The sequence below is a fragment of the Equus caballus genome, chromosome 1, assembly GCF_041296265.1.
Source record: "Equus caballus isolate H_3958 breed thoroughbred chromosome 1, TB-T2T, whole genome shotgun sequence".
NCBI lineage: Eukaryota > Metazoa > Chordata > Mammalia > Perissodactyla > Equidae > Equus > Equus caballus.
This window is the reverse complement of record NC_091684.1, coordinates 104,839,201-104,862,779: the sequence shown is the minus strand read 5'-3', so window position 1 is coordinate 104,862,779 and position 23,579 is coordinate 104,839,201. Positions and strand designations below refer to the sequence as shown.

Below are 23,579 nucleotides of genomic sequence, written 5' to 3'. Positions count from 1 at the left end.
CACTACTCCCGCTGTCAGAGTGGCTTGCTGGGTAATGGGTGAGCGAACTCACTTCAGGTTCATAACACTAGGCTTATCCCTTGACCCTCCAATAGGATTAGCAACTCAGCGGGCTCTAGAGTGGGGAATCCACCAGATCCCTTCGGTAAAGGCAGCTCTGCTGCTGCTGTGGAGCTCCACTGTGCACCACCACCCCCAGCTCCTGTTCCAGACTCGGGCCCACCGCCAGCCTTCCCTGCCCACAGGCGGCACGCATTCGAGTTCACACACTTTTATTAGTGGGTCAGCAGCAGGCCTGCTAGCTGGCTCAGGTGGTGCTCAAGGTGGTGAGGCTGCTCAACGTGCCCTTCCCAGTGCAGGAATCCACAGGCTGAGTTCGGAGGCACCTTCCCCACCCTCAGCTGTCTACAGTAGTACAGGAGAGGGCCCTGCAGCGTGAGGCTGGAGGCAGTGCTGGCAGAGCAGGGCTGTGACTGATGTGGCCCCTGACTCAGAGCAGAGGACATCAAAGGGCAGCTGCAGAGGAGAGGCCAGAGTGTTTGGGACCCAGCCCCCACCAGCAAGGCCGTGTCTGTCCTGGCCCCCTGTGCTGTGGTAGGTAGCGTGTGCATTAGCAGCCCCTCACTCTCCATCCTGGTTGGGCTTGATAAGCCCATAGTCCACCGCTTTGCCCAGGCAAGCTGCGGCCACCCTGGTGACGGGGCTCTCTTTGCCCTTAGCCAGCACTGACAGGATCTCCAGCACCTCGCTCTCCATCAAGGTGCTAGCAATCTCTCTCGAGGCCTCCACCATGTTCAACACCACCACGGCGCCCCGGTGCTGCAGCTCCTGGTTGGGGTTCAGAAGCAGGGCCTGCAGGATCTCCAGCCAGTGCGTGGTCTGCAGGGAACACAGTGGTGTGACCACTGAGCAACAGGCTAAACCCTGACAGGGGACACACCCGCACACCTTGGGACTTCCCCCACCAACCGCCACCATGCTGGGGGTTCCTGGCCCACCTCCCCTTCCCACTGAGCAGAGGCACTGACCACTTGGGGGATGCGGCTGCAGAGCGAGGGCCGCATGGAAGTGAGCATGGCCAGGCCCCCAGCAGCCGCGCGCTGGAGCAGCTCGTCGTCCTCGCCACTGTACAGCACCAGCAGTTTCAGCCGGTCATTGCCCTCGGCTTCAAAGAGGTCCTGCACCTGCGGCCAGATGAGGGGTGTGCGCGGAGTCAGCTCGGGCAAAGCCCAGCCAGGGCCCAGGTATTTCTGCACAGCTGCCGGCCACGACCGCCAGGACCGACCCTCACCTCCTTGCTCATGGCCAGGTTACACATGCACTCCGTGGCCGCCCGTCGGATCATCTCGTGCTCCTCAAACATGTAGCCCTCAATCATGGGCACGGCCTTCTCCTTCAGGATCTTCTGCCTGCCGGGCCAGGGGTGGAAGGGTCAGCATCGTCAGAGCCTCGGCATCCCCTGCCCCCAGCCCCGTGGCCCCACAGAATCGAGCCCGAGCTGAGGATCTCCCTGGGCAATGTCCGAACGCCCTCCTCCACCAGGGATGAACTACACTGGGGTCCAGCCTTCTGCCCAGGCCTAGGAGACGGCAGGGGACCGTGGACAATGCTCTCAGCTCAGAGTGGGAGACCAGACTGGGGGTGATGGTGACACTAACACGGAATATTCAAGCACTCTCCTGGCCTGGCACTTGGACTACCTCAGTAATCCTCACACGGCCCTAGGGTGATGGTGCAGGTGTGATGAGCATGACTATTGTGCAGAGGAGGAAACCAAGGCTAAGCAGTGAGTAATGTCCCCAAGGTCACGATTAGCAGTAATAGCGAATACGTATCGACTGGGCATCTTGCTAGGAGCCAGGACTTATGTACCAAGTGCTCGTACGTGTATTTTCTCGTTTAATTCTCCTCACTATGACTCCATGAGATAGGCACTATCACCATCCCATTTCAGAGGGGGAAACTGAGGCACAGTGTGGTTTACATTACTTGTTTCAGTTTACACACTAGTACCCAGTGAAGCCGGGATCTGAACCCAGGCAGTCTGACTCCAGAGCCGGCACGGTTACTGCTTGGTGACTCGCCTCTCATGGAGCACTGTCCACGTCACACCTCTTGGCCTGTCTCCTCAGCTGGATGTGACAGAGGGGTTACTGCCAGGCTCGAACAAAGCTGTGACCACAGAGTACTTTCCAAACTGTAAAGTGCTTCCCTGGGGATAATCTAAACCCTGATGCCGCCCCCTGCCCAGGCCGCCCGTCCCAAGGGCACTGACCGGAGCCTCTCACTGATGCCCGCCAGGTTTGTCAGAGCCATGAGTGCCTCAAAGTTCTGCAGGCCCGAGCAGTGGAGGTGCAGCAAGGAGACAAGGGGCCGGACCACCTCGTAGACCTGTGGTATGCACGTGCCTGTCAGGGCTACTCGCCCCAGCCCCACTGACCCACGGACCCCGCAGGTGGGAGTCCACCCGGAGAGAAGGCTGCCCTCCCAGCCCCGGGGGCTCAGCAAAGCTGCCACTTCCTCTTGGTCCCAAGGAGGAGCCACAGCCCAGGTCAGAGGCCATCGGGGCCCAGGGAGGGGTAGAGGCCAGGGCTGGGGCAGGAAGACACGCACCCGCTCGCCAGGAAAGGTCATCTCTGGGTTGGAGGTGATGGTGAGCTTGGCGAGAGCCTGGGCCGCCTTCGTCTGCCCCACGTCAGTGCCCTCCAGGGCCAGCGGGAGCAGAGCCTGTGGGGACAAGCCCGTCAGTGTCCAGACACGCCCAGGAGTGGACTGGACCAGCAGGCCCTGAGCCCTGACTGCCCTCACCTTTCTCCTCCTCTCTGCCCAGCTTGACGCGGCTCCCTGCTCAGACCCTCTCCACCTCCCTGAGGCCTCTCATTAAGCTGCCCAAGTGCTTCCTGAAACACCTATGAAGGGCGAGCCATGGACAGGGGTGGGGCGGTGGGGGAGGTGGGGGCCAACGACACACGCAAAGGAGGAGAGCTCAGGACCTAAAGAGGCACAAAGTGCCGGGGCCTCTGATGAACCCTCCCTGCCAGCATCTCTCTCTCACAGGAAGACATTCCTGCCAGTCACCAACAGTGTTCCCATCCCACATCTAAAACTACTCTTGGGTGTGGCAGCTGTTGCTGGGGTTTTATGGACCATCAGGAAAGCGTCTGTAAGCCAGCTCACCTTGCCCCCTCCCTGAGCGACCACGGTGCCGCGGTCCTCAGCCTCCTCCACCAAAGCCAGGAAGACCCTGTGGGGAGAGGGTGGCGTGGGTGCGGGGCTGGGCGGAGGAGGCAGCCCGGAGCCCCGCCCAGAGGCCCCAGCACCAGGACTGCCCCCTCGGGGGTCCGCGGGCAGCCTCGAGGCTTCCGAGCTGGAGGGGCTCCACCGGGCAGCCTCACCTGGAGAGCAGCTCGCGGCAGGAACTCGTCAGCACCGGGCTCTCGGTCTTCACCATGCACGCCAAGGCCGACACCACGCCCGCTGCCAGCAGCTTCTTCACCCGAGCCCGCACGAAGCTCGGTTTGTCCTGGGGAAGGAGGTGGCTTAGCAGAGGGGCCCCGGCCGACTAGAAAGGGAAAGGGGGACCCTCTTCACAGCACAGAGTGATGGATGTGAAAACAAAGGGAAAGAAGCCCGCGTAAACGGAAGGCTCGTCTGCTATGGAAGCCCCAGGTGAACCGGTCCCCATGATGCAGAGACCCCCCCCCAGCCCCTTTCAGCGGCCCCCTCACCTTGGGGTGCTGCTCGGGCACGTGCTGCTTGGCATACTTGGCCAGCTCCACCATCTTGGGGTCGGGTTCCTCGTAGTCGTAGCTGTTGGTGCAGTTCACCAGCGCTGAGGCCACCGCGAAGAGCACCGACCTCTCCTCGGACTGCCAGGAGCAGAGGGCCAGTCAGTCGGCCACCCCAGGGGGCAGAGCGGCACTGGGATAAATGCTGCCCAGGCCCTGGCCCCCAATTCTACCCTCACTGGACCCCTTGGGCGCCAGGATGAAGCCGGGAGCCTCCCCAGGGCCCTGCCTGGCGCCAGCCTTTGGGAGCTCACATACTTGACCTCCCCAACTCCACCAGAGACTGTCCTTTCCGACACTGCTGCTGCAGGCCAGTATGCCCACGCCACCCAGAGCAGCCACTCGGGCTACCAGCCCTCTCTCCCAGGCCACCAAAGCTATTGGCCAAGACCTGCCAAGAAAGCCTGGGAAGCTCTAACTCTAGACAGGGTCCCCAGATGGCTGCAGGGACCCCCGGAGCTACCCTGCTGAGCTGGAACAGGGCCTTGAGGGCAGCCTCGTCCTCCACAAACTCTTCCTTCACGTCGGCATCAAAGGTGAGGTAGGCCAGGCCCTCCACTGCCCAGCGCCGAGTGCCTGCGTCAATCTGGTCATTGCACAGCCACCTGGGGACACGCAGGGCGGTGGATGACCATCAGAACTGGGGGGGCTGGAAGGGGCACACCAGGACCAGGGGGTCAAATCGCCCCACATACGGAAGCAGATCATGTGGCAGGACCCAGGAAGTCTGCCTGGGGGATAGCCAGGGACCCTCCACCCGGACCCTCCTCTCTTGACGTCTAGCTGACGGGGCAGGGTGGGGCATGGCAACACCAAATGACTCACTTTCGACACTGCTTGGCCAGTTTGAGAGTGGAGCCTTCAGCAAACTGCTTCATGCTAAAGTCAGTCCCACCGGCCGAGCCCAGCTTACAAAGTCCCTGGGGGAAGAGGCGAGAAGCAGCTGCTGGCCTCTAGGGATGGAGGCAGAGCTGGGCTCCTCCACACCTGGCAGGGGCTCCCTCCCTGGCACTCTGCCAGGCTCGCGGGAGGCCACGCACACCCCCACCAGGCTACCACCTAGAGCATTCGGCAGCAAAAGCAGCTACTGGCACAGACTGACACATGGGCCGCTGTGCTGTCCTGGGCTCCAACCCCTCCCAATCTGCACCGGGATTTGCTCTGTTCCTTTCCATGTCATACAAAAAACCTCTTTACAGGTGGAGCAAAGGTGGAGAGAAGACAGGTGCCTCAGCCAAGGCCAAGATCCTTAGGGGACAGAGAAACCCAGGACTAAGGGCCCCAAGGAGGACCAGCTTCCCCCAAGGTGCCTGGCTGCAATGGGCTCACGGAGGCTAGACGGGCTCATGGAGGCCACACAGGCCCCAGACCACCAGCTCCTGGGGCCGCCTGCAGGCCCAACCTTTCCACACAGCCCCCCTCTGACCAGCATGGCCCACTGTGTCCTCCAAACTCCTTCAGCATCTCCTCCAGAGCTTCTCCCACCACCCTTAGCGGGCAGCACGTGCCGCCCTGCATTCTCGGGTGTTCCGTCTGTATAAGGCTCATCTCCCTGACTTGACCATGAGCCCTGTGGGAGAGGAGCCAGGGCCCATGCTTCTGGCTTTGACAAGGCCCTGCATCCTCCCATATTTCCACCGAGAGTGGGCAGGACCACACCCTGAGACACCAGCCAGCCCGACCCCCTGCCTGGTGGTCCCCCTGCCTGCCCCGCCCAGGCCTGCCCGTCTCACCACCAGCGCCCGGATGCGGATGCTGTCCTTCTCGCTGCGCTTGTACAGGTCCTTCAGCAGCGAGACGCCATTGGCGGTGATGAACGAAGCCCGCTTGGCCTTGCCGGCCGCGTGGATCAGGGCCTCCACAGCCACCAGCTGCTCCTCCTCCTGCTCAGAGGCACACAGAGCGATCACGCTCTCCATGACGCCGCTCAGCTCCAGGGCCCGGTTGCCGGCATCACATGGGCCCTGCAGGAGGCAGGACACCGTCTGGATGGCCCGCAGCTTCCCGGCCAGCCCGTGGCCCTCAAACCAGCTCCTGAGGGGCACAGGTGACAGCTGTCACCTCAAGGCCAGCATAAAGGGACTCTTCTTCCCTGCCTTCCCCTCCACGGGCCAAGCACCTGTGCTGCCCGGGCAGGAACAGCAAGGAACTGCCGACGGGAAGCCCAGCACATTCCCGACAGCGGGCGCCGGCCTTCTCGCTCTCGGCTTTCAGGGAGCCGTCCCTGATGACACCCCACCCTACAGAGGTCACTCTCACTCACACCCCATCTATCTCCTTCCTGTACTTAGGATCTGAAACTGCTCTGCTGGTTTCATAATTTGTCGCCAGTCTTCTCCAGCTGAGGCTCCATAAGGGTAAGGGCTGTGGTGTTACTGCTGTGTCGGAACAGACACACACTAAGTGCTCCATAAACATAGTGCGTGCTCGATGGCATCTGCCGCATTATAGGAGAAACGATCTGAGAACCAGCATCCCTGGGGACATCACTTTGGAATAAGAAGTAGGCCCCAGGACCGCTATGCTAGCCCCTGCTAGACCTCCTCAAGGCTGCTCTTGCAGAAAACCTCTGCCTGCTGTTCCTCCCCAAAGAGTCGCGGCTCTTGCTGGAACCCCCGGCGGTGGGAGGTGGGCCGACTCCCTTACTTGATGTAGTTTTCGCAGAGTCGGTGGAAATTCTCCCTCTCAGCATCGCACTTCAGGTCATCAAAGAGCTTGCTGAGGAGGATGGAGGCGCTCATGCGGCTGTTGGCCGTCACCGTGAGCTCCCCGGGAGCGTCCTGCACAGAGCCCCCCACCTCCAGAATCTTCTTCAGACCTGAAAAGACACCCTGTGTAGATAGAACACTAGTTCCAACCCCTACAGGCAAAGGGGAGATGTTTCCTTGGACAGAAAAGCAGGACCCCTCTTGGACGAGGTAACAGAGGGCACACGGCTGCCTGGAGGGTAGGCGCAGAGAATCTGGTTGGCTGACTCGCTACCTGTGGAGGCGGCTGTGGGGTCAGGGAGGGACCTTAGAAGTGAGGTCTGTATGCCGGCCCTGCCCGTGGGGCCCAATGTCCTGGGGCTTTGAGGTTCCTCATCTGTAAATCTAAAGGGGAAAATAACATCCACACCTCACAGGACTATGGGGCTAACAAGGGGAGAGGAGCACCCAGAAGGTGTGCTCGTGCAGCGACTTCTGCCAAGCTTTCCTCACTTATCTTTTAGGGGAAAAGAGAAGTGTGAATTTTTATATTAGACATATGTTCTTTCCTGAATATAGAAGCAACACACGTTCACTGAAAAAAAGCTTCAGATACAGAAAGCTGATCCCTCCTCCCCGTTAACCAGCTCGCAGGCCTGCTCAACGTGCGTGCAGCACACATGGTCACGGCTGAGGGTCTAACTCTGCGTTCCCCGAGGGGGCAGCACAGGCCACAGGGTGCACTTCAGTGCAGACCCCGGGCTCACTGCAATCACTGCTGGGGATACACAGGCCCGCAACCCAAGCAAGATGCCACGCGTGCTCAAGCTCTTTCTTGCTCTTTTTCAAACGGCATCACCTACCTTGGTCAATGACCCAGAGGGCGAGGCTGTTGTTGGGGTCCTTGGGAGACTTTCGGGGTACCACTTTGATGAGGAGGGTCAGGGCATTGTCTCGGCCTTGGCCCGAGACCCCCACCTCAGTCAGTAGCTCCAAGAGGTTACTGATGAGGACCTTCAGCTCCCGGGCGGGATCTGGCAACAAGACGACATCGGTGGGCTACATGGTGGCCCAGCCCATCTGACCCTGAACTTCCCCAATAGGCCAGGAAGATACGGGGTAGGGGAACCTGCATCCTGGGCTCTGGGCTGGGTTCCAGCCTTGCCCACAGGTGCCCTGGCTACTTGGAACACCAAGCCATATTCCTGAACAACCTGCAGCTGCAAGTCTGGTCCCCAACGAGCTGGCCTGGCTGGCTCAGCCCCTTCCCCTCCACGACAGCAACCCCCAAAGGACCACAGACCTGCTGCCACTCACCCACGATGATGGCGCCTTCTTTGCCTCGGAATCCTTTCTTGACACCTTCCTTGAGGGCATCAAACATAACGTGCAGCAGGTGGCAGGCAGCCAGGGACACAGCCTGGTTCTCCACGCCCAGGATGGAGACCACGCGCCGCGTTCCCAGCACACTCAAGGTCGCCACTGTCTGGGTGGGAGAGAGGTGGACAGAGCCTCAAGCTGGTGAAGGGCAGCCACAGAGACCCCTAACTGGGGGCCAGGGAAGGGCGCCCGAGGGGAGAAAACATTTAGGGGAAGGAGCAGCTCCAACGAAAACCAAGTGGGCCTGCCTGAGGGTGTGGCCGGGGGGCCCAGCATGACCTCGTTGGAAAGGCTTCCTAAAGAAAGCATTCCAGAGGAATTCTCCACCCTGTCTCCTCTCCTTGGCTCCAGACAAGACAAGGAATAAATACTGTGGCCCTGAAAGCAGCTGCTTTGGCCTGTGTCCCCCCAGGAAGGAGAAACAGCCTGGACAAAGCTACCTGCCTACCAGGCCCAAGGCCACCTAGTTCCTCCCCAATATCAACGCTGAGGTTCTGTCTACACCCTGGGGATTCTGCAGACAGAATTCACAGGCTCTTACCATTCTTAGTTCTGGGAGACCCAGAAATATAGCCGAACTTGGCCTAAAGAGCTTTCGCAGAGCATTTCACATTTCCACTCTGATGTAGGAAGTGTGGGCTCCTCTAAAAGCAACCAAGGGCCACGTCCCTGTCCCCTGGGTCAAGCCAGCTCCGGCAAGAGCTGGGGCATGGCCTTCGTGACACTGGCCCAGGGCAGGACTCTTCCTGCTGAACTGTCTGTGCTGGACACCCTCAGTCTATGCTGAGAATCATTTCGGGGTCAAGCCCTTCACATCTGGTCACTGTCTCGATGGTAAAGATGCTGTGTGTGACATCACTGACCACATCACTCACTGTGAGGACCCCCTCCAGGGGAACCCAGTTTGGTTTGTGGGGAAGGACAGGTGCCTTTTTCTTTGCAACAAGCTTGCTTTTACCACATGGACAATGAATGAGTCAGTGACAGGCACCTCTGTGAGCCGGCTCAGGGAAGCCAGCTCACGCCTGTGAGCCCACCCAAAGCAAGCACCCACTTCAGCCCAAATTATGTTGGCCTTTCTCGTGCCATTTTAATTTTTCCTCTCTTATTACATGTCTCCTTGTACTCTACCTTACATTTTGGGAGGGAATAAGATGAAGAATAGAAGGGTGGAAGGGTGGGTGAGTGGATGGATGGATGGATGGACAAACAGATGGACGGACGGATGGAGGTAATAACTAGACCCTCTGGCACACGTACCCGTGACTGGTGCTCAGAGCAAATGCCGACCAGGGTGCGCAGAGCTGCCAGCATCAGGTCGCTCTCTCCCGTGTCAAGCAGGCGTTGCAAGAGCTGAACCCCGTTACTCCGGAAGATCTTCTCAGCTCCGGCATCCTCCCGGGCCAGCACCACCAGGTTCTGAGAAGCCTGCATCAGAGGAAGCACATCACCACGGGGACCCTGCACACAGCAGGGGCAGGACAAGCAAAGGCCCTGAGCTCGGGACCTCATGGCTTCCACTGAGCAGCTGAGCGTCCGTGGCCACAAATTTAACCTCTCTGAACTTCAATTTCCTTCTCTGTAAGTAGAGGGAAGAGCGTGCTCTCAGGGTCGATGGTTAGAGTAAATGGGTCCCAAATCTCTGGCAGAGCCTGAAGGGCAGGGACAGTGCCTCAGTCACCTCTGTGCCCCTAGCTCCTGGCACAGGCCCTGGCCCACAGGGCGCTCAGTGAACACTGTTCCCTCTGCATGGCTCACACTCAGGGGCAGGCCCTCTGAGCTCCCACCCAGGGTCTGTGGGCCCAGCGGCACGATCTCAGGAGTGACATCCAGCAGACCAGGCCAACAGGGGCTTCGGGGGCAACGTCAGCACACAGGGAGGGTGCTATGGAAGGGCAGCTCTCGTGGGAGTTCAGCCCCACTCACACAGTCCGGGCCCTATACCTTCTGCTTCTTCTCAGTGCCTTTCTCCTGCGGGTCCAGTAGTATCTGAAACATCTGCTCCACTTTGGCATCCGTCGAGGACATGTATCGCACCTATGACAAACCAACAAAGCATGAACAACATCACCTCTCCTGGCCAGAGACAACAAGTTGCCCGTTTGTTCTCTCTGGCTCCTCCCAGGCCTAGAGCCTGTCTCTGGGAGGCCCAGCAAGGATGCCTGGGCTTCAAGCTAGCACCAAGCAACCCTGGGCAGGAAGAGACTCGCCAGCCAGCTTCTCCTGAACTTCCCGAGGCTGTTTACTTCTCTGATTGCTTCCCTCTCGGGCAGCAGGGGCAGCACCGATGCTGAAGGCGGTGCCACTCAGAAGGGGAGGCATCCTGCCAGCCACGAGGCAACCCACCGCCAGTGGTGCCATCTCTGTTGTGGCAGCACGGTGCTCCACCCCTGGCACCGAACTCAACATTTATGCCTCCTGTGACGGAGCCGGCAGGCCATGAGGCAGCTGCTAGCATTCCCTCCAGCTCCAGAATTCTCTTTTTGACAGCTTCTAAAAATACTCTCAATGAGTACTCTTTCTCCCCAGGGTCCCAGACGTGGACAGCTGCCTAGTATGCATGCTGCCCCCCTTCCCTCGTGCATCTGTGCAGACATGACTAACCCATCACAGCACAGTCTCCTGCCAGGCCCAGGCGACCTGCTTGCCAGGTTCTTCCTCTTAAATTAATTTTTAAATATATGTACCACACAAGTGATGTCTCTTTATTAAAAAAAAAATTAATGGCCGAAGCAAGCTCTCTTTTGAAAATCCCCCTCAATCCCATTCCTTTCCCCAGAGGTCACACAAACATACCATTTTGACGTATGTTTTTTGTTTGTTTGTTTGTTTGTTTGAGGAAGATTAGCCCTCAGCTAATATCTGTGCCCATCTTCCTCTATTTTATGTGGGACGCCTGCCACAGCGTGGCTTGAGAGCCGTGCTAGGTCCACACCCAGGATCCAAACCTGCAAAGCCTGGGCTACCAAAGTGCAGCACGTGAACTTAACTGCTAGGCAACCGGGCCGGCCCCAGATGCATGTCTTTGTTGTTGTTTTTTAAAGATTTTATTTTTTCCTTTTTCTCCCCAAAGCCCCCCGCCCCCGTACATAGTTGTATATTCTTCGTTGTGGGTCCTTCTAGTTGTGGCATGGGGGACACCGCTTCAGCGTGGTTTGATGAGCAGTGCCATGTCCGCGCCCAGGATTCGAACCATCGAAACACTGGGCCGCCTGCAGCGGAGCACGCGAACTTAACCACTCGGCCACGGGGCCAGCCCCAGATGTATGTCTTTTAAAATACTTTTCTCTGCGGGCCGGCCCAGTGGCGCAGAGGTTAAGTGCACATGTTCCGCTTCGGCGGCCCAGGGTTCGCTGGTTCAGATCCCGGATGTGGACATGGCACCGCTTGGCAAGCCATGCTATGGTAGGCGTCCCACATAGAAAGTAGAGGAAGATGGGCACAGATGTTAGCTCAGGGCCAGTCTTCCTCAGCAAAAAGAGAAGGATTGGTGGCAGATGTTAGCTCAGGGCTAATCTTCCTCAAAAAACCAAAAAAATACTTTTCTCTGTGTTTACCTACCCAAGCAGACCCACAGAAAACATGGCATATTTTGGGTGTATACATGCGGGATTGTTTTAACATAAATGGTATCGTACTATACATGTTATTGTATATTTTGCTTTTTTCCATTTGACGAGTATCTGCCTTCCATGTCCACACTTGTGGGTCTACCTGTTCTCAGCAACTACAACACAGGGTCTGTAGGAAGGACATCACCCAGGCTATTTAGCCATTCCCCTACTGCTGGTCATTTAGGCAAGTTTTGACTTTATTACTACAAACAAAGCCAAAATAAACATAGCCAGCCTGCTTGTGCACACAGCAAGGCTTCTCTAGAGCAGACAGCAAGAAGTAAGCATACTGGATCACAAGATCCGCTCTTTTACAATTTTAAGAGACATGCTAACGTGCTCTCTAAAGGAGCTGTACTAAATCAGCTGTGCTAACTCATATCCCCTCCAGGAGTCATGCGTGAGCCATGTCCCCCTAACCTCACCACTTCTGTGTCTGCCTCCCTCCTTCTAGCAAAGTACGCAAACTTTAAATGCTTAGACCACCAAAACTACAGCCCCTTGCTATTTTAATTTGCTTTTCCGTAACTGCTGGCAACGGTGAGCATCATTCTACAAGTTCACTGGCCATAGGTACCTCCTCTCTGGAGAACTATCTTTACACCCTTGACCCAGGCCCGTGGACCAGTGCCCCTCTACCACCAGTCAGTGCCTTGCTCTCTCCTGGTCACTCACGTACCTTCTCCTGAATCTGGCCCCCGATGTTCCGCAGGGCCTCCTGGAAAACTTTGTTCTTGGGCTCCAGGCTCACACATCTCTGCAGGTCGAGGACAGCCTGGTCCAGGCGGCCCAGCTTCTCTAGGGCTTGGCTGCGTCGATAAAGCGCTTTGACATCCCCGCCGTCCTTTTCAATGGCTGAGCAGAAACGGGAGCTCTGTCAGCACCCATGAGGCCTCCGTCTCCAGGCAAGAGCAAGAGGGAAAGATCTCGAGGGCCAGAGGAAGGTGGGGGGACGAATGTGGGGCCCAGCACTCCAGCCTCAGAAAGGGTGAGAGTAGCTGCAGAAAAGGAGACACCCGAGGAAGTGGGAAAGAAAGAAGGCAGATGTGTTTCAGGGGCGAAAGGAAAGGCGACTGTGAAGGTGCGGTGGCCCCAGGGTCCTTGCCCACCATAGAAGCCCCACAGCTCCCCACAAGGGCCGGCAGCACCCTACCTTTGGATGCCTCCGTTTCGGCCTTGTCGTAATCTTCCTGTAAGAGAAGGCACAGAGGCCTGAGGGGCTGGCCATCTCCTTTCCAGAGCACTAATGGGAGCGGAGGGCTGTTCTCTACGGTCACCTGATCGACCCCCCCGCCCCCCAGACCAAGAAGCCCAAAAGATTTCTGACAAGTGTGGGTGGCCTGGGGAGGTGAATGCCCAGCCGGGGCCCGAGGAGCAGCGAGATGGGCAAACCGGGGCCGGCAGGCCAGGGGAAGAGGAGCCGCTCCCTCACCAGCTTGAGGTGGCAGGCGGCCCGGTTCCGGTGCAGAATGGCCTGGTCCTGGGGCGTCGCGCCCAGATCCAGGGCCTGGGTGTAGGCCGTCAGGGCTCCCTGGTAGTCCCCGCATTTGAACAGCTCGTTGCCCTCCTTCCGCAGCTGCTCCACTGAGCTGGCCTGTGGGGGGAAGGGGTGGAGGCGTCGGAGATGGGCTCAGGGCAGAGCCGGGGAGTAGGGAGGAGAGGAGGCTGCGTGTCGCGGACGAGTCCCATTGAGGGCCAAGATGGAGGGAGGAGGAGGCCGGGGAATGGTCCGAGTTGGAGCGAAGAGGTGATGGTGCGGGGGGATGGGTACGCACCCCGGGGGCGGCGGGCTGGGGCTCGGGGGTCCGTGGACCACTCACAGTCATCGCGATGCAGATGTCCCGGGCCCGCGCAGCCGCAGTCTCTGGGGCGGGGGTGGGTCTGGGCTCAGGAATCTGCCGTCGCTGCCCCGCCCCAGTCCGGCGTCCAAGGCGGTGAACGAGAAGGGGCGGGGCCACGGCGGGCGCGTCGGGGGCGGAGCCAAGGCGGAGCGCTCGGCCTGGGTGCGCAGGCGCAGAGAAGCCCCGGGCTCGCCTAGTCTGTTCCCGCCGGGACCTGCAGGGGGCGCGCGGCGGAGGACCGAGGGGCTGGTCGGCTGCGGCTCCGGCCCCGACCGCGGCAGAAGTGCACGAGGTCTGCGCTGATCAGGACCACCAGCAGCAGGCTGTAGAGGCCCAGCGCGAGGAGCGGGCCCGGGCCCCTGTGGGAAAGGCGAGAGCATCAGGGTGCTGGCCCGCCGCACTCTCGCTGCTGCATCCTGTGGGGTACAGAACCCCCGAGAGTCGGGAGGAAGCTCGGGACCCCCTCCTCTGATAAAAGTAGCGTTTGTGAAATACAAATTCAGGAGGCTCACAGGTACCCTGAAGCCCTCCATGCACAGATTCAGGATTGAAAACCTCGACTAGAACGTGTGCAATCCACAGACTACGAGATCCTCTGTCTTGACACCCGCCCCGCCCACCCCGCCCCGGTCCCACGACACATGCAATGGCTCCCTGTTACCGGCTTTCACAGCCCCTCAACTTTTCCTTCGCGGAATCGTTTGTAATCACGTATTTACGTGATTTTCTGTTTGAGGTCTATCCCTCCACTAGTCTATACGCTACAAGCCCCCCACCCCAGCATTTAGGAACAGAGCCCCAGATCCTGGACCACCCTGCCGGTGTTCCGGCGGCTCTTGGGCTGGAGGTCGCACCTGAGCGTGGGCGGAGGCGGAAGGGAGGACAGGTTGACTCGGTACAAGGCCTCGAATTCAGCCCGGGTGCAGCAGGAGCCCCCTGCCGCCTGCAGGTGGCAGCAGTAGGCTTCCTCGCGAGTGTCAGAGAGCCGAGGACAGAAGAAACCAGGGTAGTGGCGGCCGCCTGCCTCCCGGGTGGTCCGGCACAAGTGAGGGTGGCGGGCCAATGCTGAAGGGAGGAGCAAGGGGGCTGGAGACAAGCCGGAAGGGTCCGCCCACACCCCGCTCCACCCCTGGGGGAGAGTGAAAGGGATCAGCCATTCTCAGGTGGACCGGCTCCCTTCCGCCCCATCAGCTTCCGAGCTGGGAGAATAGGGGACCTGAAGCGGGGCATGGGGCAGAGGAGAGTGCTGTACCTGAGAGAGAGGTCTGCTGGGAAAGGGTCATCCAGCTGAAGACCAGCAGTAGCCCCCCAGACAGGCCCCTGAGCGAAAGGCCCTGCGTCCTCTGGAAGTCCATGAAAGTCACTTCCTCCTCAGCCCGGTTCCTGGGAGCCCCGATCTCTCTCTTTCTAAGCCATGGCTGCAGACGGCACGGAAATGAAAATGAAGGCCCGCGGACACCATTAACACAAACTCGAAGCTTTCCTGTCACAGACCTCTAGAGAGGGATTAAAGTGACTGTTCCTATCTTCTGTTGGAAAATGGGGGCTGCGGCTCCCAGCGGCCCAAGATTTTCTGAGCTGAAGGGAAAAAGGCTCAGAAGACTAGAGGACAGGATGGGGGATGAGAGAGAAGTTCAGCCATTAGCCAGAAGAACAGATAAGCGTTTAGAGCCAAATGTGTTTCTCTCCACCCACTCTCAACTTTCCGGCTGTGTGGAAGCCCTGGGAATTCTGATTGTTCCATGTCAGGCCCCGGAGACCTGAGCTCCAGCGTCTGGATGTTCCCTCCCTAACCTCTGCATCATGGCAACCACCAACACTAGCTGAAGACCAGAGGCAGGCCCTTTCGTTAGCTCTTCCCCCTGAGCCCTCATCTGCCCCAGCTACCAGCCAGAGCACAGAGGCTACCTGTCTGCCTGGAGTATACTTCCCAACTAACGAGCCCCATTTCACAGGGAATGCTCTTCTGGGGCCTCTGGGGCCCTCTGACCCCTCCTACCTCATGGCTGCCACCCACGGGGACAGAGAATTAATCCAGAAGGCCGGAGGCCACCAGCCAGCAGTGTTCAGTGTTGTTCTAGTGCCTACTGAGGCCTGACAACACCATGCTCCCAGAACAGCAGTGTCAACACTCATCACCCCACGGGCCCACAGCAGGTGCCTGGGGACTGAAGCAGGAACCTTTGTGGCACAAGAAAGAAATTTTGTCCCAGCACCTGAGAGCAAAGAAAACGGTTCTTGCAGAGACATCACTGCGGCCTGGGAGCTGAAATCTAACTCAATTAGGTAGGGCTGCGTAGGCTCCAATTTCCAGAAGTTCTGGGCCCCAAAATGAGGCTCCCATGCCCAGAGCAACCAGGCCCATCCCTGCAGGGAGAACTACTTTTTAAAGCTCTTTGAGAATTTTCAGAGCACTGACAGGTTGAAGATTGACTTTTCATGAAGGGAGGGACCCCTGCTGAGACAATCTGCCTCTGACTAAGAGACTAAGTGAATGGCCCTTCCTCCACCGTAACCCAGTCCCCGGTGCGCACACCATGAGCCCACCGTCTTATTTCTTGTCGGTCTTCCTCCTCCCTCCAGACTACGGGCTCCTAGAGAGCCAGCCCATGTTCTTCCTGCACCCCCAGCAGAGCGCACTGAACCAGGGCTGCGATGCTGAGGACAGCTGCCCAGCACCCCGCACTGTCTGCCGGGAGGGTCAGCCCCGGAGGAACGCGTCCCGGCCACACTCCGCCATCCCCGGGCCTCCGCGGCGCCAGGGGGCGCTGTGGACGCTCCGTCCGGGCTCCCCGGGCTCCCGGGACGGCAGTCGTCCGCCGGACCCGTGCGATGGGCTCCGAGGCGGCGCGGCTGCTGGAGGCTGCAGACTTCGCGGCTCGCAAGCACCGATGGCAGCGGCGGAAGGACCCCGAAGGGACCCCCTACATCAACCACCCTATCGGTGGGCGCGCCGCCCGGGGAGCAACCGCAGCGGCGTCTAGGGGGTGGGGACCGGGAAGGGCAGGCGGAGGGCTCGCTCCTTCCTGAGCACTGACTGTGTATCCAGCTTTGCGCCAGACGCTATTCGTGTTTAAGCCTCACAACAACCCTAGGCGGCAGGCATGATTGTCCCCTTTGTACACTTCGCATCCAAAGAGAGCAAAGGACTTGTCCAAGGTCACCCAGTTAGTGATGGGCCACATCTGGCTCTACAAAACCCACAACGCGCCGCCCTGGGGCTCCCTCTGGTCTGACTTCTTGCTTTGCCCCGTCAGGTGTGGCTCGGATCCTGACCCATGAGGCGGGAATCACTGACATTGTGGTGTTGCAGGTAACTTCCTCCTTCTCGTCCAGGAGGCTGGGGTGGGGATCACGGGCGCCATTCAGCTCCGGGCACCCCTTGGCTGGCGGCGTCCCAGGGCTGAGTGGAAGCCTGTCCCCAGGCAGCCCTGCTCCATGACACCGTGGAGGACACGGACACCACCCTGGATGAGGTGGAGCTGCACTTCGGGGCGCAAGTGCGCCGTCTGGTGGAGGAGGTGACGGATGACAAGACTCTGCCCAAGCTGGAGAGAAAGCGGCTGCAGGTGGAGCAGGCGCCCCACAGCAGCCCGGGGGCGAAACTGGTGAAGCTGGCAGACAAACTGTACAATCTGAGGGACCTGAATCGCTGCACCCCAGAGGGTACGCGCCCCAACCTGATCTCAGGGAAAGGGGAGGGGTGTCCACCTTCTGGAGGCACAGGTTGGTCAGTTCCCCTGGGAAAAAAAAGCCTGGGCGTTCCCCAAACGAATCCTACCAGACCACTCTGATCTTCCTTCATACAGTAGAAATACGATGGCTGGGCCAAGGGGAAGTTTTCAGGACAGATCAGGAACCCTTCCCAAGGCCCTGCCCCAAGTCCTCCGGGACAAGCACCATCCGCGGCTGTCCTGGAGGCTACATGAGAGCAGCGTTCTGTCCGTTCTTCTGCAGGATGGTCCGAACAGAGAGTCCAGGAATACTTCGAGTGGGCAGCACAGGTGGTGAAGGGGCTTCAGGGAACAAACCGGCAGCTGGAAGAGGCTCTCAAGCAGCTGCTTAAGGAGCGGGGGCTGACACTCTGAGCGGTGCTTGGAGCCACCAGGTGGCACAGGCTCCAGCCTTACTCAGGCAGGAGAGGATTCATACTCCAGCCCTTCTGTGCCGCCCCTGCTCCCTTCCTGGTTCACTCAGCCCAGATATTAGGGGCCAAACCACTTGTTTTTTTTCCGCCTGCCGAAGATTTCCTGCCAACTAAGCTGAACCCTGGATTGTGGGAATCAGATGCACCCCACCCATTTCTAGTGCATTCACTGCCTTTCTCCCTTGGGTCTGTTTGCGATTTTGCATGGTGGAGTCTCTGGCCCCTCAGGGATTTGGGCTTATATAAGCCCTAGTTCATAAGTCATTATGGAAAATAAAGTATTTGAGGTGAAGATTTAAGTTGCTGCTGCTCCTTCTCCAGCCTCCCGAGTGGGGAACCGGTAGGCGGGATACCTGCCCTTCATCAGGGCAGGGTTCCAGTTGTGTGCGTCCTGGGACTGGTCCCTCAAGTTGAGGTCTCAACCCCTCTGAGCCTGGCTTCCTGATCAGTGAGATAGCTTGTGTTATTTCCAGGGTTAGATTATGTGACGTGCCTGGTGGAGACTGACACGTAGGTGCTCAAAAAACGGTAGTGGTCTTCCTCATTAAGAAAGTTGGACGGGATGACAGATGTGGGAAAGGAGCGCCACCTGCTTACTGGCAGCGCTTGCTGAGCAAGGCAGATTGTAGCGGACACTGGCCGCAGTCGGTAACCCCCCTCAACCCCGAGGTCTCAGCCCCATCACATGGCAGGGTCCTTTGGTTGCTAAGCGACAGGAACTTCCGGGCGCCTCCGGAAGTGGCTCCGGGGCAGCCCCGCCCATGGAGTCCGGCGCTGGGCGGGGCCTGGGCGAGGGGCGGAGCTGTTTGTGGCGGCCGCATGGCGGGACCACCGCGTGCGGATCGTGGTCGCTGCCGAGCACCTGATGCGCATCAAGTCCCTTTGAAAAGGGTGCAACTGGGGGATGGGGAAATTGTGAGGTCAAAGGCCACTTCGTTTTGGACCATGATGGTTATTTACCCAAAAAAGGCCCCAGTGCAGTTGCTTTGGGGAAAAAAAGATGAAGGGCAACAAAAAGGTGATTTTAAAAGAAAACGAGTTTCAAGACGGTCCCAGATAAACGAATAAACAAAGTTCAAAAGTTTAATCCCCTTAAAGGCAGGCCAGCGTTTGATACGTTTTGGAGAATTCTGGTTTTAATTTTTTTTTTAATTAGTTTTGACGGGCATGCTTACAGGATTTTTAAAAGTACTTCCTTACACTTTTAAAAACAATATTTACCGAAGTTTTAAAATTAGTCTTCAGTTCTTAAGTGGCTTAAAATTAGAGTTTCAGGACATTTAACAAACATTAATCCCTTTTGTACCTTTAGAAAATGCAAAGATCAAGAGATCATCACAGGGCCTCATGTTTTACAAAACCTTTTGGCATGTGTTACCTCGTCTGTTCTTTATAATAACCAGAGGAGAGATGCAGGGTAGAATTTTTGTCTCACTTTAGAGAAGAAATATGAAGCTCGGAGAGGTGAAGAAAACTGGTTCGTGACAGGATTGGGACCAGAACCTCTCTCTCTTTTTGCCACACTCCTGAGTCTTTTTAGCCAGACAAGAATGACCACAGTTGAGGTCAGCCCCGATTGCTGGGAATAGGAAAGATCAGGTCTGAAGCAGCTAGTGGATCTGGATTCAGTCTGAGGCCTCCGTAGGTAACCTGTTTGATCTGAGCCAATGTGGGAGATATTTTTTTAATTCAATAGTTTTTTTTTTAAACAGACAAATGGGATAAGTAACTTTTTTCCCTGAACCGTTTGAGGTTAATTTGCTGACCTGGTGCGCTCTCCCCCCTAAATACCTTCATATTTAAACAAAAACATTCTCCTATGTAATTCAACTACAATCGTCAACATCAGGAAATGAGCATTAATACATTACGACCTTAAGTCTGGAGCACCTCACAGGTTACATGTGTATTTACTTTGGCTTTTGCTGGGCTGGGACCTGGAAGGTTTACTTCTGGCCTAGATTTAGAATGAAGACAGAGAGATTCCTGGCCACCCTGGGGATCTGACCGTCCCTTCGAACAGCTGTTATATTAGAAGTGAGAGCTAAGAACCTGCTAGATTTCCAGGTTTTCTTTTTCCCTCCTGCCCTCCCTCACTCACTGTCTTTCTCTTGTTTCTTAATACTATAATTGCATTTATTCTTTTCTGGAGATTTGCTAAAATTACATTTCTATATTTACATAAGGATACAGAGATTAATGGTGGTCTAGTGGTTCATTTCCCGGTCAGGGAACCAAGACTGTTGCGTGTCGTCTGTCGGTTGCCATACTGTGGCGGCTGTGTGTTGCTGTGATGCTGAAAGCTGTGCCACTGGTATTTCACGTACCAGCAGCGTCCCCCGTAGTGGACAGGTTTTAGCTGAGCTTCCTGATTAGACAGACTAGGAAGAAGGACCTGGCCACCCACTGCTGGAAATATGGGCCATGAAAACTCCATGAACAGCAGTGCTGAAAGGTGAGAGGATGGTGCAAAAAGACCAGGCTGGGTTCAGCTCTGCTGTCCACAGGGGCCCCAGGAGTGGGAATTGACCCCACAGTACTCACAACAACAGAGAATAATGTGACAAACATCTGCCTTCCCACTCAGAACTCATCCCTTTGTCATAGGTGCATCAAATCATTTTATAAAATATATACACGAAAGATAATCCTTTGATCCCCATCCCCATTTGTCAGTGCCCCCTTCCACAATGTTAACATTATTACAAATGTGAGGTGTCCATTTCCAGTCAATTTTTATACTTTTGTAAATTCATAGGTTTTTGTGAATACATAGTATTTGTTTCTTAAAAATGTTTTAAATTGTGGTAAAATAGATCATTAAACAAAATGTATCATTTTAACCATTTTTAAGTGTAGTTCAGTGGCAAGCAGCATAGCAACACTGATATACAACCATCACCACCATCCATCTCCAGAACACTTTCATCTTGCAAAACTCAACTCGATACCTATTAAACACTAACGCCCCACTCCCCTCCCCCCAGCCCCTGGCAACCTCCTTCTACTTTGCCTCTATGAATTTGACCACTCTAGATACCTCATATAAGTAGAATCATATCGTATTTGTTCTTTTGTGACTGACTGATTTCATTGAGCATACTGTCTTCAAGGTTCATTCATGCAGCATATGTCAAAATTTTCTTTTTTTGGGGCCGGCCCCGTGGCTGAGTGGTTAAGTTCGTGCGCTCCGCTGCGGCGGCCCAGGGTTCAGTTCCTGGGCGCGGACATGGCGCTGCTCATCAGGTCATGCTGAGGCGGCGTCCCACATGCCACAACTAGAAGGACCCACAACTAAGATATACAACTATGTACGGTGTGGGGCGGGGGGGGGGGGTTTGGGGAGATAAAGCAGAAAAAAAAAAAGATTGGCAACAGTTGTTAGCTCAGGTGCCAATCTTTAAAAAAAAAATTTTCTTTTTAAACTTGAGTAATATTCCATTGTGTATATATATCCCACATTTTGTTTATTCATTCAAAAGTTGGTATAGACATTTGGGTTGCTTACACCTTTTGGTGATTGTACATGGATGCTACGAACATGGATATACCAGTATCTCGAGTCCTTGCTTTCATTTCTTTATGTACCCAGAAGTGGAATTCCTGAGTCACATGGTAATTCTACTTTTAATTTTTTGAGGAAGTGCCATACCGTTTTCCACAGTAGCTGTACCATTATTCATTTCCACCTGCAAGGCATAAGGGTTCCAATTTCTTCTCATCCTCACCGACACTTGCTATTTCCTGTTGTTTTGACATAGCCAGCCCAGCGGGTGTGAGGTGGTATCTCACTGTGGTTTTTGATTTGCATTTCTCTGATGATTAGTGATGCTGAACATCTTTTCCTGTGCTTATAATGGCCATTTGTATATCTTTGGGGAAATGTCCATTCAAGTCCTTTGCCCATTTTTTAGTTTTTGTTGTTGTTGAGTTGTAGGAGTTCTTTATAAACTCTGGATTAACCTCATATTAGATATGTGACTTGTAAATATTTTCTTCCGTTATGTGGGTTGCCTTTTCACTCTGTGTCCTTTTATACACAGTTGTTTAAAATTTTGATGTTGTCCAGTTTGTTTTGTTCTTTTATTGCCTGTGCTTTTGGTGTCATATATAAGAAACCATTGCCAAATTCAATATCATGATTTCCTCCTGTTTTCTTCTCAGAGTTTTGTTTTAGCTCTTACATTTGGGTCTTTGATCCATTTTGAGTTAGTTTTTGTATACAGTCTAAGGCCGGGGTCCAGCTTCATTCTTCTGCACGTGGATATCCAGTTTTCCCGACACTGTTTGTTGAAAAGACTGTCCTCATAGTACTTGTTTTTGAGTATTTTAATGTCATAAGGACGGATCACTTTGCAACTTCCTTTCCCCTCACCGGTGTTTTTGAGATTTATCCATATTGATACATGTAAATGTCTGGATTATTTTAAAAAATTACTTTCTATCTATTATGTGAATGGACAGTATTTCATTCCCTTTTTGATAGACAATTAGGTTTGTTTTCAATTTTCCACCACAGCAGATAGCGCTCCAGTGAACATCCTCCTGAGGTGTGCTTCTATTTCTTCTGAAAAAGAACTCCTGGAATAATACTTTTAAACCATAAAATGGGCGAAAACCTCAGTCTTTCCTCCACCACTGAGAGAGCTTCTCAAGGCTTCCACACTGATGCTTTGTCTTAAATCATCAACCCTGTCACCTTCCAAATGCTGAGATGTCCAGGTCCCCAACCCCACTTATGCTCCCCATTAGCCCAGGCTACCTAATGACATAGGGTTCGCTTTCTGTTCAGGTTTATTCTCAACTAGGGAGGTCCAGAGTCAGAAGCCAAAATGGATGGAGGCTCTTTGCAGACCTGCTGGTCCTGGCAGCTGTTATGATCTGAATTTATTTCCCACTGACCCTAAGTGAAACTAAAGTTCGTTGTGAAGGATCAGATCTTTCCTCTGTCATCTCTTCTCACTAGAGAATTGCCCCTTCAAGTGTTTGTTCCTTGTACACATTTTTGTTAGGGAAAAACAAAGATGTTGATCAGAGATCTCTATCTTGGATGATAAGCCTCGTTCCTACCACCCAGACTGACTTCCCCCGCTGTGAGTGCACGGGTGTCATCAGCTCACCACAGTGACAGAGAGTGGTAAGCAGGTCAGTTTCAGGTTAAAGTTATGCCCACCCGCTGGACAAGCCAAATCAGAGCGCTGTCTGGGCCCGGCTCACCCTGCATGGGAGGACCCAATTCTTAAACAGTTTGAGTCCACCTTTCTCTCCATGGTTTGAACTGGCCACAGAGCCCTCCCCAGAGCCGGGATGGTTCTAGGTGGATGGAGGGGTACAGGGGGGAGCACAATTCTATCCATTTGCAGGGGTTAAGGTTACTTCTGTGTCACGTCTTGGTTCCAATTACGATTGTAACTCTCAGAACTATGAGGCCTCAGGGCCAGAGCTCTGTGCTAGGGGGCTGCTGCTTGCCTTAAAATCCTAGGCCCACTTCTAAATTATGTTTGCAGAAGAGTCACCTGGGAGCTTGTTAAAAATGCAGGTTCTCTGGCCCCTCATCCTGGAGACTGGTTTGACAGGTTGTGCCCAGGAACCTGCTCGCCCCCTACATAACTCAAGGCAGGTCTTGTTTCTTGCTCTTGTTACGTGTCAGTCTCAGGGAGCTGTGGCTCGGCTCACAGATCCGCGTTCCAGCATCCAGGCTCAAGGAGCAGCCCTAGTCAGGACCGGCCAGAAAGCTGGAATTTCAACAAGTAATTCCGGTGATTCTGGACCACACCTTGAGCAACGCTGCCCTAAGTCGTTTTTGGTTTTGTTTTTTTTTAAGATTTTATTTTTTTCCTTTTCTCCCCAAAGCCCCCCAATACATAGTTGTATATTCTTCGTTGTGGGTCCTTCTAGTTGTGGCATGTGGGACGCTGCCTCAGCATGGCTTGATGAGCGGTGCCATGTCCGCGCCCAGGATTCGAACCAACGAAACACTGGGCCTCCTGCAGCGGAACGCGCGAACTTAACCACTCTGCCACGGGGCCAGCCCCTGCCCTAAGTCGTTTTAAAAGGCCAAGGTGTAGAATTAAACATGAGAGTTTCTGGCAGACAAATAATTTCATTGCACATCTAAGACC

The 23,579-nt window shown here is 55.5% G+C and overlaps 2 protein-coding genes across 5 annotated transcripts; one reads left to right on the top strand and one right to left on the bottom strand.

Annotated features, from left to right (window-relative positions):
* Nucleotides 1–255: 255 nt before the first annotated feature.
* UNC45A (unc-45 myosin chaperone A) lies at nucleotides 256–18,168 on the bottom strand. 4 transcript variants are annotated; one of them, XM_023649679.2, is made up of 23 exons: nucleotides 17,092–18,168; nucleotides 14,563–14,728; nucleotides 14,165–14,375; nucleotides 13,290–13,669; nucleotides 12,902–13,063; nucleotides 12,623–12,659; nucleotides 12,149–12,324; nucleotides 9,800–9,892; nucleotides 9,116–9,283; nucleotides 7,793–7,961; nucleotides 7,339–7,509; nucleotides 6,435–6,606; nucleotides 5,522–5,822; nucleotides 4,614–4,708; nucleotides 4,252–4,393; nucleotides 3,729–3,869; nucleotides 3,396–3,523; nucleotides 3,178–3,244; nucleotides 2,614–2,727; nucleotides 2,276–2,391; nucleotides 1,292–1,409; nucleotides 1,029–1,184; nucleotides 256–879 (listed from the first exon to the last, which is right to left on the bottom strand). In XM_023649679.2, the coding sequence occupies exons 4-23, from the start codon at nucleotides 13,293–13,295 to the stop codon at nucleotides 622–624; spliced, it is 2,790 nt and encodes a 929-aa protein (XP_023505447.1). In that variant the 5' UTR covers nucleotides 13,296–13,669; nucleotides 14,165–14,375; nucleotides 14,563–14,728; nucleotides 17,092–18,168; the 3' UTR covers nucleotides 256–621. The 4 variants fall into 4 exon arrangements, with proteins under 4 accessions (XP_023505447.1, XP_014589414.2, XP_070086874.1 ...); XM_014733928.3 differs by lacking the exons at nucleotides 14,165–14,375; nucleotides 14,563–14,728; nucleotides 17,092–18,168 and having other exon boundaries at nucleotides 13,245–13,456; XM_070230773.1 differs by lacking the exons at nucleotides 14,165–14,375; nucleotides 14,563–14,728; nucleotides 17,092–18,168 and having other exon boundaries at nucleotides 12,149–12,467; nucleotides 13,290–13,425.
* HDDC3 (HD domain containing 3) lies at nucleotides 16,000–17,756 on the top strand. Its single transcript, XM_001502800.5, has 4 exons — nucleotides 16,000–16,254; nucleotides 16,568–16,623; nucleotides 16,736–16,976; nucleotides 17,268–17,756. The coding sequence occupies exons 1-4, from the start codon at nucleotides 16,143–16,145 to the stop codon at nucleotides 17,396–17,398; spliced, it is 540 nt and encodes a 179-aa protein (XP_001502850.1). The 5' UTR covers nucleotides 16,000–16,142; the 3' UTR covers nucleotides 17,399–17,756.
* Nucleotides 18,169–23,579: the final 5,411 nt, after the last annotated feature.